At 45.1% G+C, this 19,910-nt stretch overlaps 1 protein-coding gene across 1 annotated transcript in view; it reads right to left on the reverse strand.

Moving 5' to 3' along the window:
• Positions 1 to 1,155: 1,155 nt before the first annotated feature.
• LOC147610066 (eukaryotic translation initiation factor 4B2-like) overlaps positions 1,156 to 19,910 on the reverse strand; it is a 31,214-nt gene continuing 12,459 nt past the window's right edge. Inside the window, exon 2 of the mRNA XM_086787372.1 lies at positions 1,156 to 2,296. Coding sequence (XP_086643498.1) covers positions 1,543 to 2,296 — 754 coding nt within the window. The 3' untranslated portion in view covers positions 1,156 to 1,542. The remainder of the gene's footprint in view (positions 2,297 to 19,910) is intronic.

A 19,910-nucleotide genomic window follows, 5' to 3' on the forward strand; every position in this document is an offset into this window, starting at 1 on the left:
GCCCACAAGGTTGAGGTATATTCCAAGAGCAAGACTATTCTGTTTGATCAAATTTTTTGCCTTGTTTTTTTCCAAGAACTTAGAAATGCACTGAAATAAAATCATCTTATAATTCAACAATTTACCTAGATGATGTGATTTTTTTTTTAAGGGAGAAATACAGGGATGAAAAGAGGGATTCAAAACCTTAGTAAATAAGAGTTTACCTAATATTTCCAATGTTACACTTAGATCTTTGAGGATAAAAAATTTAAAAGGCTTCAATGATCAGAAAAAATAGATTATAGAGGGAATGTGTCTTGCAGGTTTCAACAAAGCTCCCTCGAAATCAGACACAAATTGAAAAAATTCCCTGGCAAAAAATGAATGCTATGGATATGATACAGTTGTCAAACATTTCTCAAGAAATTGCATTGATGTGATACTCATCATGTCACATGCTTGGCATGACCTGTAATGTGTACTCTGGTACGACATGTCACCATCTCATGTGTGCCATCATTTGTTCACGTCATATAGGGCCTCTCCATGATAACCGTGAATTTTGACCTACACTCTCAACATCCCTAAGCAAGTCCTCCATAAGATACTTGCTACCTGCCTATCAATAAAGATGGCTACACACATGCTATGTCCATATCTGTTGAAGTCACCCTCTGGTAATGTGGTTCCAAAATCTTGTCTTGGCACTGAAACATCGGGTTATCTGCTGATTGGGACTCCAACCTGGTGCAATCCAAAGCTAAGCCTACCCAAAAAAAAAAGTGCCTCTTCACATTTTACTGTCAAAGCTGACTACCTTACACCTTGACAAGACAAACTGTATCCAAGCAAAATCCGTTTATCCACCCCCCCCCCCCCCAAAAAAAAAAAAACAAAAAAAAACAAAGAATTAGGGAGACCCAGAATTGTTGAATTTGGAGAGATGGGACTTGCAAGATAGCAGACGGAGCTTCAAAGGAACAAGAAGAAAAGGGAAGGAGAAGAGAACAGAAGGAGAAGGAACGAGTCCCCTCCCATCCCCTGTCCAAGGCTGGGGGGCAGTCCAGAAGGGCAAACAAGCTTGGGCGTGACCATGTCAGCAAAGGGCCTTAAAAAGTCACTGAAATGAAAACCAGCTAACCAGCTCATCCATGACAGCATGCTGAGACCCAATTTTATGAGAAAATTTGCAAATAGTTTTACTCCCAAGTGTTTTATCAAGCTTACAAGCCAGGCTTCCCAATATAGCACATAACATAGGCATTGAGCAGTGTTACAGGAAAGACATTGGCATTATTGTGGACAGAATTCGTCCACTTGAAAACGCAAGGAAAAATTCTTCTCTTCTCAATCAGCACAAGCTCCTGGACATGCAGTATTCTTCCTATATCAATATCAATGTAAGAATCCAGGCCTAACAAAAAAGAATTGGCACATAGTATAGAAAACAACAACCCGACAGTGCAAAAACAGGCTTTCCAAGCCTTAGTGTCGACAAAAATAAGTGTATGCCCGTGTCCAGATCATTGTCAGGGTACCAGAAGACAGTTCCACATTTCCTCAATACCTTCTCATCCCAGCCCTGTCATTGAGCCTCTCGCGCTCTCCCCAGCTCCCTTGCCTATCACGACCACCCTCGTTGGATCTTGTCCAGATATCTGGACCACCAACCTCCGGAGGATACTCGGACACACCGCCCACCTCTGTAGTGCGCCACCGTGATCTCTGTAGAGATTCAAAACTTCTTCCACTTTCATTGGATCCAGCCCAGGATCCCATCCTCTCCAATGCTTCATGGTTTCTACCACCTTCAACCTGTCCAGCCCGTGACCACGACCTGTCACCTGACTCTAGAATTCTTCCACCTCCATAGCCAGAGTGCGAACGTGGCCTTTCAGATGAATCAAAAGTTCTCCTTCCTGACTGAGAACCAGGTCTCTCTAATGGATCAAAGATCCTGGCAGTGTCACTACGTCCAGATCGAGACCCTGGCCTGCTACCTGGCCGAGACCCGGGTCTCTCTGGCAAATCAAAACTCCTGCCAACATCACCGCGTCCTGATCGAGACCCTGGCCTGTCACCAACTTTTTGGGAGAACCGCACTTTGTCATCAAGAGCCCTGATGAGTTGCTCCAGCTCCTTTTCTTTGATACACAACTCCTCAGATGTAGAATGTGGTTTAGCATCTTGACCCACAATTTGATCAGGAACAACTCCGTTCATTCTCTGGGCACCTGCTTCCATTTCCTGCTTGCTCAGTTCTGTGAGCGTCTTTATTTCTTCCTTCAGCATTATTTCCTCCTCCGTCTCAGGCCTGCACGTTTCACACAAAATTGTGAATACTACAAACATTTTTAAAAAACAAGAATTGCCAACAGAACAGTGCCACAAACATAAGCCATTAAATACAATCACGTTTAAACAAACCATAACTCATCAAGTAAAACTTTGAGACAAAAGGGACAAAAGGTGAAAAAACATAAGTCACGAATCAGAATGGATTTCCTTCCTTCATCCAGATCAAAGATGTCCAACAAAAGTTGCAAACAAGCAGCATGTATATGCTATGTAGGGTACTAGATGCAAGCTGATACCCTTCATAGCCTACATAAGAAGGGTACCGCATGTCCACAAGTTGCACATATCCCGATCACAAGATGTCCAACAAAAGTTGCCCAAATTTATATGCCTCTATGAAGAGTTACCAAATGACATCTGGACAATGAAAAAGGCAGCTGGAGTGTGATTGTAGACTTTGTGTTCCATGTGTTAGGGGAGATGGCAAAACGGGTAAATAGTCACAGGAAACAATTCAAGATATTTTTGTTTCGAGTTATTGGGATTTTTGTCGAAATGTTTCCTCTCAATTTTAAAAAAAAATACCAATACGTTTTGAAAAATTAAAATATTAATAGCATTTAGAGACCATTATATACAATGCACATTGCATAGGAATACCAAAGAAAAAAACATAATTAAAATTAAAATAGGTATTAGAGCATTTAGAGACCATTATATACAATGCACATTGCATAGGAATACCAAAGAAAAAAACATAATTAAAATTAAAATAGGTATCAGGGAGACCCAGAATTGTTGAATTTGGAGAGATGGGACTTGCGAGATAGGAGATGGAGCTTCAAAGGAAGGAGAAGAAAAGGGAAGGAGAAGAGAACAAAAGGAGAAGGAAAAGGGAAGGGAGGAGAAGAAAAGGAAGAAGAAGAGAAGGGAAGGAAAGGGAAGGGAAAGAGAAGAGAAGATTGTCAAATCCCCACGGATCTCCTCGTGATCGTCCTTGGTTCGAGACTCGAAACCTGCAAACAAACGAACAAACAAACAACAAGGGGGTGCAGGCCTGACTCACCTCCCAACCATGACAGCCGTGGGCAAGCCCCCAGTCTTGGCTGTCCCCACAGAGCCACGAGCTGAGCTAACTAGGTTGACGTACCGACCAATCTCCTCCTCGCAACGTCCCATACCGCCACGAAGCTGCCCTCACGGGCCTCGAGATTGCTGCCGGCCTCAGCTGCGTAAAGCAGGTGCATGTCTGCAGCACTAGATCCAGGTTCCAAGACCATAGAGCTCTCACAAACTCGCGAGACTCTCTATATCCCAATAACTAACCTTGGCCACCCTTTTATAGGCTCTTGGCCGGTTATCGGGCGTCCACACTTGGGCGCCCGCTCGTCCATACTTGGGTGCCCGCCCGTTAGTATTTCCCTAACTCAGCTCGTCAATCAGCCTACCTAGTTCCAAGCTTCCCCAAGCCTCGAAACTAGTCTTGCGTGCGTGTAGCACACGGTAGATACACACTGTGCACATGACATACTCCCCTTCCTCTAAGAGCTCACTCCTGAGCTCACTAAAAAGCCAGGGTAATCTCTCTGAAGAGTAGTCAATGTCTCCCATGTAGCGTCCTCCTCAACACGATCCTTCCACTTGATCTTGAATTCCGTGATAAGCGTATTACGTAATTTTCTTTCACGAAATCCAAGAATCTTTTCAGGTTCGTGCGGAACAAATGGCATGTCCTCGACATCTATAATTTCTTGAGGAGTAACTAACTGATCTGTTCCACCCAGTACTTCCTTAAGTCTACTGACATGAAATACAAGATGAACTTTCACATGAGAAGGCAAATCCAATTCATATGCAACTGAACCAATCCGTCGTGTAACACGAAATGGTCCACAGTATCTAGGGGATAATTTCGGAGATCTACCTGTCCGTAAAGTCTCGGAATCTTTCGAAACTCGCAAATACACCATCGTTCCTTCAGAGAACTCTCTGGGTGAACGATGTCTATTAGAATAAAACATGTCTCGGTCTTGAGCACTTCTAATAGATTCCTTCACAACTTGTAACACTTCCTGTATATCTTGCAAAAAATTACGTGCTGCATCATGCCGAAGTCCTTAGTGGGGAGAAACTAGAATTAGGGTTTAGAGTTCATTCATGGGAGACATACACAGAGAAGCAAGGGAGAGAGAGAGAGAGAGTTGTGGGGATAAGTCAACTCATGAAAAGCATGAGTGTGTGACTCCCCTATCACACATGTATATTGCACTAGTACACATAGTGCACTTAGTACATTAAAAGTACTAAGTGTACTATGTACTATAACTTATGGGCTTGTACACACTATAAGGGTGGGCATTATGCCTTTACCCCAACAACCTCCCACTTAAAGGCAAAGTGCCCTTAAGTAAAGGAAAAGAAAAAATCAGCATGTACATGATAATATACAAGACCATATCAAGGCTGAAAATGGCCTCATCCAATGCCCATCAAGTGTCTGCAATGAGCAAACCGCTCCGGAGGCAAACTCTTCGTCAACAGATCAGCCGGGTTGTCATCCGTATGAATCTTAACAAGCTGAATTTGCTTGTTCTCTATCACCTCTCTGATGAAGTGATACTTCACATCCACATGCTTCGTCTTTGCATGAAAGACAGGGTTCTTTGCCAACTGGATGGCACTCTGACTGTCACAATGCAACAATGGAATATCCCCTGTATAGCCCAAATCAACCACTAACCGAGATAGCCATAATGCCTCCTTGCAAGCCTCTGTGGCTGCAATATACTCGGCCTCTGTAGTAGATAAGGCTGTGCACTTCTGCATCCTGGATATCCATGACACAGCACCTCCTGTGAATGTAAACACATAACCGGTAGTAGACTTCCGGTTATCTGGATGACCGGCATAATCCGAATCCGTGTAACCATGCACTAATGCATCCTGTTTGCCAAAGCAAATGCACAAATCCTGTGTGCCCTTCAGGTATCTCATGACACCTTTCACTGCTTCCCAATGCTTCTTGCCAGGGTTGGCCATGTATCTAGAAACCACTCCCACTGCAAATGCAATGTCCGGCCTAGTAGCAACCATGGCATACATGAGACTGCCACAAGCTGAAGCATACGGAATCTTGGCCATATCAGCCCTGTCACTATCCGACTGTGGGCTGTCCATAGCACTGAGTTTCACATATGGAGGCAAAGGAGTACTAGCTTTCTTCCCCCCGTCCATATTGAACCTCTGCAAGACTTTGCCAATGTATTCCTTCTGAGACAAATACAACACATGCTGATTTCTGTCCCGAAGTATCCGCATACCCAAGATGTGATTTGCATCACCCAAATCCTTCATATCAAAGGTTTGATGCAGCCTCTGCTTCAAGGCATCCATCTCTTTACGAGATTTCCCGGCAATCAACATATCATCAACATACAAAATGAGAATCAAGAGACTGCCATCCAAAGCTTTCTTGGTGTACAAGCAGTGATCTATGTCACTTCTCCTGAATTTCTGAGATTTCATGAATGTATCAAATTTATGATACCATTCTCTTGGTGCCTGTTTGAGTCCATAAAGACTCTTTTTCAGCTTGCATACAAGCTTCTCCTTTCCACTTACTGCATAACCCTCTGGCTGCTGCATATATATCTCCTCATGGAGATCACCGTGAAGAAAAGCAGTCTTCACATCCATCTGAATCAAGTCCAGATCATCATGCGCAACCAAAGCCAACACAGCTCTAAGTGTGGTCATTTTGACCACTGGAGAGAAGATCTCCTCAAAGTCCACACCATATTCCTGCTTAAAGCCCTTAGCCACTAACCTGGCTTTGTATCTCGGCTTAGCATCTGGTGCAACTTTGAGCCTGTATACCCACTTGCATGGCAAAACCTTCTTGCCTGCAGGCAAAGGCACCAACTTCCAAGTTCCATTTTTATGCAGAGAATCCATCTCTGACTTCATGGCACGCTCCCATAGAGCTTTGTCTGCCCTCTGTAAAGCCTCTTTATAACATGAGGGCTCCCCACAGTCAGTAAGCATCAAATAGTCAACCCCTGGAACAAACCTGTCAGGGGCTCTGGAGGGTCTTGTGGACCTCCGTACCCAATGACCATCATTTGCAGGTTGCTGTCCAGCCTGCATATCACCCATTGGTGGCTCCTGTTCCATGCCATAAGGCTGAAAAATCATGCCCGGTATCTCCTCCAACTGTGGTATATCCATAGGGATATCTTCTGCCATATCTGGCTGTCCATTTGGACCATTTTCAGCACCATTTAAGGGCTGGTTTTCTTGCTGTAATGGCTGATTTACAGCCCTTTGTTGTTGTCCATGATGTCCATCATCATCAAAGATGACTCTGCCAGGCTCCTGTTGCCTTGCAGGCTCCTTATACATGCATGTTTCATCAAAAATGACATCATTGCTGCGTATGATCTTTCTATTCATGGGATCCCAAAGTCTATACCCCATTTCACCTCTGTCACCATATCCTAGGAATATGCATTTGTGAGACTTAGGATCAAGTTTGGTGCGCATTTCCCTGCGTATGTGCACGTACGCAACGCAACCAAACACTCTCAAGTGCTTGTATGACGGAGGCTTCCCTGTCCATACTTCTTCTGGCACTTTCCCACCAAGCCTCCTGTTAGGTGACCTGTTTATAAGGTGAACGGCTGTCATAACAGCTTCAGCCCAAAAACCATGAGGTAATGCAGCATGTGACAACATAGAACGGACCTTCTCCTGAATGGTCCTGTTCATCCTCTCTGCTGTCCCGTTTTGTGGAGGATCATAAGGAGTAGAGAGCTCCCTCTTGATGCCTTTAGCATCACAAAAGTCCTGAAACTGTTTGGACATATACTCTCCACCATTGTCGGAACGCAAAGCCTTCAGTGTTTTGCCAGTTTGATTCTCAACATGAGCAACAAACTTCTGAAACACTGAGAATGTATCACTCTTCAAACGAAGAGGATAAACCCACACCTTGCGTGTGGCATCATCTATAAAAGACACAAAATATTTTGCCCCTCCCAAAGAAAGCTGAGGCATCTCACATACATCTGTATGCACAAGCTCTAACTGAGCATCTTTCTGTCCAAGAGCTTTCTTGTGGGGGCACTGCAGTTGCCTGCCATATATACAATGCTCACAAAACTGAAAACTTGAAAACTTTAGAGAAGGCAAGTAACCCAAACGAGACAATTGCTCCATTCCCTTGACACTCATGTGTCCCAACCGGCTATGCCACATAGAAATTTCCGGCAGCTCGGTTGCATTTACATTAGCATGGTGACAAACACCTGCATGCATGAAATAAAGAGTGTCCACCTTAGAGCCTCTGGCAACAACCAGTGAGCCCTTACTAATCTTCCACTTTCCACTACCAAATGTGGTAACATAATCAGCATCATCAAGCTGTCCAGTAGAAAGCAGATTCTTTTTGATCTCAGGCACATGCCTGACATCATGGAGCATAAGCTGTGAGCCATCTGAAAATACAAGCCTCACATCACCTCTGCCAAGAATTTTGCATGCATGGTTATCACCCAAATAAACCACTCCTTCATTGCCAGCAGTGTACCTGACAAACAAGTCTCTGCAACCTGTGACATGAAAGGAGGCACCTGAATCAATGATCCATGAGTGCATACCATGACCACCTGTAAGAAGTGAATGGGCATCAAGTGAAGACGTAAAGAGGACCTCATCCTCACTGCCACCTGCATGTGACACATTGATTTCTTCGATCTTGACTCCACTTTTGCCCTTTGGCTTTACATCTTTGGCTTCATCTTTATCTTTGTCTTTGCCTTTTCCCTTTTCTTTTTGATCATTTTTCCATTTGTAGCATTGCTTTTTAATGTGTCCCTTCTTGCCACAATAATGGCATTCCAAATCCTTTTTGGAGCGAGACTTGCTCCTTCCTCTTTCTTGGCTTTTTCCCCTTTGCTGGGATCTCCCACGTGCATTCATTGCATTGGACTTGCCAACAGAGTTGTTTTTCCTGTTCATCTCTTCTTGAAGAAGAGCACCCTCAACATCTGCATATGACAGCATAGCATTCGAATTGCTAGTGGCTGTCCTGAATGTGTCCCAACTCTCTGGCAAAGTGCATAACAAAAAAGTGGCTTTGAACTCATCGTCCATTGCCAACTTTTGATTGATAACCTGGCTGACAATACCATTAAACTCATTTAAATGGGCTGTCATAGACGCCCCTTCCTTCATCTGAAGACCTATGAGTTTCTTCAACCAATACACTTTGCTTGAGGCACTTTGTTGGGCATACAAGTCCTGCAATCTCTGCCACATTCCCCAAGCTGTCTTCTCTTCACGAATGCTGAAAAGTAATGAGTCTGACACAGACAACATGATAGTAGATCTTCCCAGCTCATCCATATCTTCCCACTCTTCAGCAGTAAGAGAAGCGGGCATCACACCCCTTTCTTTGATAGGCTTGTGCTGCTTTTTCTGAAGCAACACATTGTAGCACTGGGTTTGCCAAATATCATAATTATGCGAGCCTTCAAGCTTCTTGATGTGAAGCAATGAAGAGCTCTGACTCCCTGCAAATGTGCAAACACTGCACCAAAAGATGTGCAAACACTGCACCCAAAGCACACAAAGTGCTCACAAATGTTCTCCCAAGCTTTATCTCCCACTGCGGAAGCAAGAATGCAACTTTTCTCCCACTTTTTGTGATGAAAACACCAAAATCTGGTTGCTGCAGATTTTGGACAGCACCTCAAATGTGCTCTTTTGCCCTTCCAAAGTACTGTACAGCAGTACTAAGCGCTCACCAATGATGTACCAAACCTGTACCGGCAATTTCAGCAGCTGAATTTGAACCTTTTGATCACTCAAAACAGTGTACAGCCATGCCAAAACATGCACAAAGCTGTGCCAAATCTGTACCAGCAGGTACAATAGCAATAAATGCTCTCCTGGCTGTCCAAATGAGTGAAAATCAGACTTTTACAGTCCCGTACACTGCATACAACAGTCCCGAACAGAAATTGGGCAAAAGCCCCTTGACTGCAAGCTGATTTTTGAGGATTCAAGGCATAAATGTCTTGCCTGCTGCTTTGCCAAGCTCAACAAGCATACAAACTTGAAAAGCCCCTTGATTTGAGATCAATTTCTGATCATGCATGGTACATTGGCGCACATGAAGGCATCCAGAGTGTTCACGATGCTTCCCCCTGGCCACATATACATCAAATACATGAAAGCCCCTTGATTTACAGGCACATTGAGTGCTTGTAAGGCATCAGCACATTAACCACAGCATCAAATGCGATTGCCTGCATGCAAATCAACCAAATCGGCACAAAAGCCCCTTGATTTGCACTGCAATTTGCTGCAATTTGCTGCAATTTTGCCCAAATGTGCAATTTTTCACATCATACAGCATGTATGAGTGCTTAATTGCACAATTACATCAAAAGCCCCAAATTTCGACATCCAATTTCCTGCAAATTGATCCTGATTTGACCAATTTCCTGCAAATTGATCCTGATTGTGACCAATGTCACCCAATTTTGCCAATTTTGCTCAAAAATTGAGCAATTGGGCACCTGTACCTGCTCAATTGATAATTGTACCTGCTCAATTGCAAGTCCCAAAAAAAAAAATTGAAGCAAAATACCTTTCAAATTTCTGATTTTTCTCTTCAATTTGCAGGCTGTTGCAGGAAAAGAGGGCAGAAAGGGGGACTCCTCAGGCGCTGCTGTATAAATGATGCTGCTGCTGATGCTCCATGCACCTCTGTGTTTTGTAGCTTGAATCAGCCATCATCACCTTGAATGAAAAGAAAGCTCACAGAACTGCTCAGAAAACCCTAATTTTCCATGCTCATGAAAGCGATGATGGGTTTCTTGTCGTGAAGCTTGCCACTGCCTTTTAGTTCGCATGCACGCACGTGGCAAATTGATTCTGAAGAGTGCTTCACACGTACGTCTGGCTTTTACGCTCAGTCGGCTGCAACGCCTCAAGGTGGCGAACACACGCGAAGTTGCTTTCTTCCAGCCACGTAGGCGTGTCGCCTTCGCACAGGTACGCGGACCAGTTCGCCTTCTACGCCAACGCTCAGCGCCGGACGCTTCACGTATTCGCTTACGTTTCGCCTGGCTATGCGCCTTCGCTTCACTCGCCTAGCGCTCAAGCCTGCTTTCGCTCACGCTTCGCCTAGACTGCGAATGCTGCCTTGTGCCACGTGCTCGCCCAGCCTGAAGTCGACAGTCCTGTATTCGCCTTCTTCTCCTCTCGACTGTGTGCTACTGTGGCAAAGCAGCTGCTGGAGAGTCGAGCTGCTGGCTGCCTGCCTGCGTCAGAGATTCGAAGGACACCTGCTCTGATACCAGTTAGTGGGGAGAAACTAGAATTAGGGTTTAGAGTTCATTCATGGGAGACATACACAGAGAAGCAAGGGAGAGAGAGAGAGAGAGTTGTGGGGATAAGTCAACTCATGAAAAGCATGAGTGTGTGACTCCCCTATCACACATGTATATTGCACTAGTACACATAGTGCACTTAGTACATTAAAAGTACTAAGTGTACTATGTACTATAACTTATGGGCTTGTACACACTATAAGGGTGGGCATTATGCCTTTACCCCAACAGTCCTGAGAATCCTATTGTAACAGGTGATCTAGATTGAAAACCATACATAAGCATGAAAGAACTAAACCCTGTACTCGTATGCTTAGTATTGTTATATGCAAATTCTAACATAGAAAGTGTCATGTGCATCATAGATGCCATGGACATTCTCAGGGCTAGATCCAGAAGAGGTAGCCAGATAAAGAGTAGAACCAGGATGATAGAGCACAGAACACTGATGACAGTGTAAACTGGAGCAGGACTTGGAGCAAGAAGAACCAAAAGGATGCTCACAGAACCAAGCGGCTGAAACGCATCAGAAGATGGTAAAAACATCAGTCGGCTGCAGGCGCTAGAGTGTGTGGACTGGAGTCCAGTCGGGCAGCAGCATGCGCATCATGAGCCAGGAGTAGATCCAGTCGGATTTGCTAAAAGGTGTAAGAATCGTGTATGCGGAAGCTTAACACACGCAGTGAGAGAGAGAGAGAGAAGTTGACGCAGAGAGAGAGAGAGAGAAGAGTTGACGAACAGCTTGAACTTTATTAGCAATGAATAAGATGGTAATTACAATGGGTGGGCATGGGTATTTATACCCTCACAATGGAAATGGCCGACTCATGTAGCACAAATTAAATAATAACTTATGTCCTTTGTTAAGACTCGTTCCCACATGAGATACTACTTTTAACACCCTCTCTGTAGCTCATAGTGGGCATAGATGAAGAAACCAAGTCGATGCAGATGCAACCATGGACACCTCAGTACTGGCCGGATACCAAGTACACCTTGGAAAATGCACCAAACAACATGTCTCCTCAAGGAATGCCATCTTGAGCTTCAGCTGCCACATAGAATAATGAATTGCAGACAACTCCACATTCATGATCCCCCATTCGTTGAACTGCGTCACGTTCAAAAAATCCTCTGAACCTTGAACTGTCGACACACGACGCCCAAAATTCTGCTACACAATGAATTAGGAACTCATCCCGTCCATAGTCTGCTACCAATGCACTGTGAACACATCATGTCCATAGATTATCAAGCTTGTTCCTTGCCAGATGCCTGTGCTTTGAATGCTGACACACGATTCCAATGCACCTGATGGGAGCTTAGGTTAGTCCCCCTCTCTGCCACTCACATGCCTCTCTCTGGCTGAAGCACGTGGTAGCATCCATCCACCAAGCTAGAATGCTGGAGCATGTGCCAGTGTAGTCCTTGCCACACCGGCAGACGCCGTAGCATCTCTGGTAGAATCACTGTCACTGTCATCCTCGTCAGCTTTGCCTTTGCCTTTGTCATTCGTCGAGCCTTGAGCTTTAGCTTTGGATTTGCAATCCCGAGCCAAATGCCCTCGCTTTCCGCACTTATAACAACGGCTCCTAGACTTCTTATTGGATTCCGATGCAGCATGTGCCAATTCTACGTCCTTCGGAACTCGAATCTTGCCTTGGGAAATGAGCACTGCTTCCTCCTCAATGAGAAAAGAGCTGAGATCATCAAATTCCAGCTTTTCCTTCGTGACTTGTAAGCGTAATGCCCTCGAGACCATCTCGTACTCCTCAGGCAACTTCGTAAGAACCAAGGCAGCTAACTGGGTACTAGTTAACGCACTATTCATAGCCGATAACTGATCATGGATAACCTTTGCCTTCATTAGAAATGACTGCATAGAGGTCCCGGCTTCAAACTTGATGGAAAACAACTGGCCGAGAAGGGTTACTGCTCGCATTGTTGAGTCTCGATCAAACATTCCTGCAAGCTTTGACCACATTTCCTTGGCAGTCTTTAAAGTCTGAATGGCAGGGGAAATTTCCTTGGTGAGAGATTCTGCAATCGCCGACATCGCCTTCGCATTGTGAGCATCCCAATCCACAAGAGATTTGAGAAACTCCTCCTCCTGAAGACGTGTGAACCGATTGCTATCCCTTCGGGGACGTTCCTCCGAGCCATCAACAATGTCCCATAAGCCTTTTCTGCTAAACCATAGCCTCATGATCAAGTTCCAATGCACATAATTGTCGCCATTCAATTTGTCGTCCTTGCTCGAACACGGGAGTCCCATCTCGAAAACTCCGTCCACCTCTTCTCAGTCGACCCGGTCTGCTCGCCTTGCTCCTTACTGCCTTCCTCTGCGCATCACCACCGGCGCTACCTTGTAGCCGCTTGTGGTATTCACCCAAGCACTGCTTTACTCTTTGTTCGGCTATGCTGGCTGCTGCTTGCAAGAAAAAACGCTTGTGTGCTCTGCCTACAAAAACGCAGGCCCTTTCAACACAGCTGCCCTTGCGCTAGACTACACACCTAGCTCCAGCCGCCTCCTTGCTCACTTTGGTTGGCTGCTGCAGATGCTCGCTATTCCCAGCCTTCACCTTCTTCTTCATGCGGAGTGCATAGCCGAGGATCACGAGCGCCTACTGCTCCTTGCGTACAGCCAAGGATCAAGAGCTCAGCTCTGATACCATGTCAGAATCGTGTATGCGGAAGCTTAACACACGCAGTGAGAGAGAGAGAGAAGTTGACGCAGAGAGAGAGAGAGAAGAGTTGACGAACAGCTTGAACTTTATTAGCAATGAATAAGATGGTAATTACAATGGGTGGGCATGGGTATTTATACCCTCACAATGGAAATGGCCGACTCATGTAGCACAAATTAAATAATAACTTATGTCCTTTGTTAAGACTCGTTCCCACATGAGATACTACTTTTAACAAAAGGAGCATTAAAAGAATTCTGAACTGGCCGACTGCTGTCTGAACTGGCCGACCAGCAGTCGGCCATGTCCAAGGGACCTATAAATAGACCCAAGTGCTCATCAATGAAATCATTCAATCCCACTAGGGGTTTGGATCCTTAGAGGTCCCATAGGGGACAGATTTTGGTGTTAACCATGAAACCGGCCTCTGATAGAAAACCAGAGTGCGGTAGATTAGCAATCACCCGTCCACTTGTAGTCTAGATGATAAAACAAAGCAGATTGGAGCTAGAGTGCCCAAATCTGAAAGCACAGCGACACCTGTTGGCCCCAAAGCTTGGGGCCCCTTGCGGTATTTCTTTATTCAATTATAATAAAATGAATGGCTGAGTACAACACAAAGACCAGCCAAGGGTTTACACCTGTAAGTCCAATCTGACGGCCCACAAATCCTTCTCAGCACAGAGGATCTATGCACACAGATCTGTGTCTTCAAACAACACACTGTGCCTCCCTCTGATCAGCCAAGATCACTAAGCAGGCCAGCCATGGGCATACATCTGGCATAACTCAAGTGCTTGATACATCTTCTCAGCTCAAACATACATGTGCTGTCCAAACTCTGTCTCAACCCTTGTCAATCTGCCATACCCCTCCTCTCACAAGGGGCCAGATAACACATATCTGCAACAGACGTCAAGCAGTAGAAAGAGAGATAGATGAACAGAAACAGAGCTTACCAAGTTCAGCTCGTGAAACAACACTGGAGGAAGCAACAGCACCAATCTGTACTTGCAGGCACTTGTATCCACACCCCTGCTTCACACGTGTGCTTGTACTTGCCTGTATCCTCCTCCTGATGTTCACTCTTATGCTGTCCTTGAAAATACAGATCTGAAAATCAGCACTGTACCCGTCTGTACCGCCTCGAGATACGTGCCAAGAGTTGTACTTGCACAAACAGTCCACTGTCCACTCTTCTACGGTCTACCTGCCTGTATCTGAGTTCACAGTCCTGTCCAGCATCAGTTTACGCCGCCTACAGCAGTTGCACTTGCTGTACCTGACTGTCCGTACACTGTACGGCAGTCGTACAGTATGGTACGGGCTGTGTACTTGCTGGTACAGCCTGTACTGGGCCTGTGCGCAGAGTATCCAGCAGAGGGAACACAACGTTTGCAGCAGAAATCAGCAGCCACCTGTACTTGCACTGTACGGACTGCACACGTGGGAAGTGCAACTGTTCATGCAGAAGAAAAACAGCAGCAGTACACAGAAAACAGCAGCCGCCTTCCTTCTCTTGTGCTTTTCCACGCTTGTCTTCATGCGCTAGAGAAACTCCTCCACTTTTGCTACACGACTCCCCAAAAAGGGAAGAGAGAGAGAGAGGAGAGAGAAACACTCCTCCCCCAAATTAATCCCTAGGGCCCCAAACTTTAATAAGTTCCTAGGGCCACTAAGGCCTAGGGGCAAACTTTAATAAACATTAAAGCTTAATGTTTCTAGTTCCCCCCTTCACACCTAGGGATGTCCACACATCTTAAACTCTGTCCGGGCACCCCCCCCCATGTGAATCATAAAATATTCTGACTCTGCAACCACCATGCCCACACTTGTACTGTTCCATTTTCACAGGGCCATGACAAACCCCCCTCTTGAAAAATGGCAAGCGTCCTCGATTGCATTCTGGTGATGCATCAAAATATCCAAAGTGAAATATACAATATGGCAAGATCAGCGTCCCAATCTCTCTAAGCCATATACATGTATCAACATTCACTGCAATCCAATGACATAGTAATAGTCCAAGTTGTATACCACTGTGAACCATACATATCCACAAAAATTTCCATGTGACTAGTACACATTTATCATAGAAGTCCCATAAACAGATGTATTGTCAGCCTCAGTACCTTCGGGTGAGATAAAAACTGCACCAAGCGACCTCTAGATGTCATCTGAGCCTGTCTGTATCAAGGGAGTGGAGGTGCTACCCCCCTCTTGAGCATCAGGTAATGCTCCAGACCCATGCTCTGCTGAACCTGAATGAGCCACAATAAGAGTCGGCTCTAACTCAAAGGCATCGAGATAAAGCTGCAAAACCTGAGGTGAATCTGTTAAGTCACCTTCCTCCATCCACTTCGCATCCATCAGTGAATAGTTCTTGAACTTCACAAGATAGCGACGGGAAACTTTACCTCGTACCTTCCTTTCTTTATGTGCCAGTATCTGCTCTGGAATCAGAACCTCATCAAGTTCCTCAACTTCCGGCTGAGCCTCATCTGATACATCCTCAGGCACATCCCCACGGAAAGGTCTAAGAAGACTCACGTGAAAAGCATTGTGAATCCTCCAGTGATCTGGTAACTTCAAACGATAGGTTACCTCACCAATCTTTTCCAAAACCTGAAAAGGCCCATAATATCGCATGCTCAACTTAGGGAATAAGCGCTCTTTACCCTTCATCTTCTTGAGCCTAGCCTTTTCAAAGCGCAAAAGAACCCAATCACCCAATGCAAACTGTAAATCACGTCTGTGACGGTCTGCGGCTTTCTTTTGCTTCTGCTGAGTTTTCTGGAGGGCCAACTTAACTCTCCGATAAGCTTCATCCAAGCTCTCCACATACTGATCAGCCTCAAAGATCTTATCCTTTGTATGCAAAATGGGTGGTACTTTCTTCCCTCCTTCTACAATCTCAAAAGGCGCCTTGCCTGTCGAGCTATGTACAGTGTTGTTATATGCAAACTCCACTAGAGGAAGATACTTTTCCCATTGTTGCTTGTGCTCTAGCCTCTGACACATAACACTTGAGAAGATCCAACACTGTAGAGTTAGCCTCTTCTGACTGATCATCTGTCTGTGGATGAAATGACGATGAAAACTTGAGAGTTGTACCCATGTTGTCAAACAACCCTCTCCAAAACAAACTCGTCATCCGTGGATCACGATCATTAATGATAGACGTAGGCAAGCCATGATACTTGAAGATGTTCACCATGAACAACTTCACCATATGATCCACTTTCATTGTCTTCCTCACGAGAATGAAATGTGCCTGCTTACTGAACTTGCATATGATAGTCCAGATGCCATCATTTCCCGTTTGTGTCCGTGGAAGATCAAATACAAAATCCATGGCAATGCTCTCCCAAGGTCTATCCGGAATAGGTAAAGGCTGTAATAACCCTGGTGTCTTCTGACGGTCAAACTTTACCTTCTGACATACGATGCATTGCCTCACAAAGGCATCAACATCTTTTCTCAAGGTTGGCCAATAAAAGAAAGTCTCCACTGCTTTGACCGTGGCGTCAATACCTCTATGACCTGCATACGGTGGAGCATGACTTTCAATCATAACCTTGAGTCGCAATGGCCTGGTAACACACAGTCTGCCATGCATCAATAAAAACCCGTCTCTGAGAGTATAATGCTCATGCCGCTGACCCTCAGACATCTGATCATACAACCTTTCAAAGTCCTCATCATGGGCATACTGCTCTTTCATTTCATGATGATAAGCAAGTGAAACTGCAGAGACCTGTGGCTTGCGTGACAAAGCATCTGCCACTACATTCTTTTTGCCTTCCACATGCACAATCTGGAAGTGAAACATTGACAAAAAGTTTGCCCAACGCATATGCTTCTCTGAAAGCTTAGTCTGCGTGAGGAAATATCGCAAGGTCTGATGATCTGTCTGTACAGTGAAATCAGCCCCAAGCAAGTAGTGTTTCCATGTAGAAAGAGCGTGAATTACAGCCAACATCTCTTTCTCATACACCTGTAAATGCTTCTCAGCATCTTGCAAAACTCTACTCTCATAGGCTATCACATGTCCCTCTTGCATGAGAACTGCACCAATGCTACTTCCACATGCATCACACTGGACAACAAAAGCCTTTCGGAGGTCTGGTAACACCAATACTGGGTCCGAAGTAAGCTTTTCTTTGAGCTTTTTGAATGCTGTAATTTCCCGATCAGCCCATCTAAACGGAGTTGCTTTCTTCGTCAAAGCATGAAGAGGCGAAGCAATTTCAGCAAAGTGCCGTATGTAACGCCTGTAATAGGAACACAATCCTAGAAAGCTGCGTACATCATGCACGGTCCTCAAAGCTGGCCAATTAAGTATTGCTTCCACCTTTGCTGGATCCATTCGGACTCCATGACCAGACACAATATGCCCCAAGAAATGTATCTCCTGCAAAAAGAACTCACCCTTCTTGCCATTAACCACCAATCTATGGTTTCTGAGTTCTGCAAACACAATGGCCAAATGCCTTCTATGCTCTTCCTCAGTTTGTGAATGCACAATCATATCATCAAAGAATGTGCCCACAAACTCTCTATGAGGCCTGAAAATCCTGTCCATCATTCTGTTAAATGTGGCAGGCGCATTTGTCAAACCAAAGGGCATAACCAAGAACTCATATAACCCAAACGTGGTTCGGAATGCTGTCTTATGCACATCCTCGGGTCTAATGCGTATCTGATGATACCCGCTTTTCAAGTCAATACGACTAAAAACTGTGGAGCCCTGTAAGCGGTCCAAGATGTCATCGATCCTCGGTATGGGGAATCGATTCTTGATGGTATTCTTGTTCAGCGCCCTGTAATCAATACACATGCGCCAAGAACCATCCTTTTTCTGCACTAAGAGCACAGGTGAGCAAAAGGGTGATGAGCTAGGCTGAATCAACCCCTTATTCAATAGCTCCTGCACCTGACTCATAATCTCTTCCTGTTGGGCTGCACTAACACGGTACGACGGTCTATTCGGTGGAGTACTACCAGGAATCAGATCTATGGCATGATCTTCTGGCCTCTCAGGAGGTAATTCTCCTGGCAATGACTCGGAAAAACAGTCTTGAAACCCACTTAAGCAATCAGCCCTGTCCTTATCTAACATTGACAAATTAGACTTAGACTCATCATCCTGTGCATCCTTTACATAAATCAAGTACGCGGAAAGATGCTTTTTCATTACTGATGAAATCGCCGAAGCGGATACAATAGGAACAGATTCCCCTTTGAGTTTTACATCCAATACATGCTCTTTCCCTCTATGAGTTAGAGTAATTGTCCTATTGTAAGTATCCACCACCGCATGTACCCTGTGGCACCATGGCATCCCCAACAAAACATCACAGCCATCCAAAGGCATGATGAAGAACTCTTCGCTGTCCACATAACCCTGCAAATGAAGCCGAAGCTTCCCAATAATAGGAGTAACGGGTTCTGCATACCCTGGACAAGCCATATTAGCCTCATGTAACGGCCCCATCTCCTCTGCACGAATCCCCAATCGGCCAGCCAAATCTGGTGAAATGAAGTTGGCTCTAGCACCTGTGTCAAAGAAGATCAAAGCATTCTGATCTCTCACTTTGCCCCATGCCCTGCACAACTCTGTAGCTTCACCACCTAGCTGCTCCCCCACAAGATCAGGAACTAAGCCTGCAGAAGGCTTTGGTTTCTTTGGCTTGGGCTCTCCTTTATTGTCAGCGTCCTTTTTGGACGTTCTTTTGGGACAATTGAATGACATATGCCCCTCTTCAGTACAGTAAAAACACTTTTGAGCATCTCTCAAAGCCTGTCTTTCCTCAGAAGTCCTCTTGGGCATTGGCAACTTCTTATACTTTGTCTCTGAAGACCCTTTAGTATCACGAGAAGCATGCCCAAATTTTTCAGCTTTCTTGCCCAATTTCTTACTGCCTTTAAACCCAGATGAACCACCTGTGAGTAACGCATTAGCTGTCATAGCATTTTCAATCATCTGTGACATGTTCGTTACTCGTCTTTATACAATAATCTCGTACCTCCTTGGGCAGCCCACAACAATACTTCTCTACCTGCTCAGATAATGGCACGGCACGGTAAGAAGTCACTGGGAGTAGAGCTTCCCAAAACTTCTTGTTATAATCCTCCAAACTATCACACTTTGAAGCATCCAGCTTGTGCCATGCGGTCATAACATCCACCTCAAATGTAGATGTGAGCCATACGGAAGAGAAAACCTGTTTGAATTGGACCCATGTAGTGGGTGCTATGCCCTGCAAAAGAAGAGTAGACCACCACTGCAAAGCATTGCCCTTGAGAAAAGTGGCAGCTTTCCTCACCTTCGAGGACTCTGTGTAATTTCCACCAGAAAAAGCAGCATCAAACTGCTGTAAAAAGGTAAGTGCCTTCAATTTATCCTTGGCTCCACTGAAAGTGTCAAACTTCACTGCAGCTCCCCCTTCCTTGTAATCCTTCGCCTTTCCCATAGGCGTTAGATTATCATATGGAAGTGGTTTCGTAAGATTGCTGCCCCCAACATTCATACCCATCATAG

This window comes from Cibotium barometz, chromosome 50, assembly GCF_041138505.1.
Source record: "Cibotium barometz isolate CiBa-2024 chromosome 50, ASM4113850v1, whole genome shotgun sequence".
Lineage (NCBI taxonomy): Eukaryota > Viridiplantae > Streptophyta > Polypodiopsida > Cyatheales > Cibotiaceae > Cibotium > Cibotium barometz.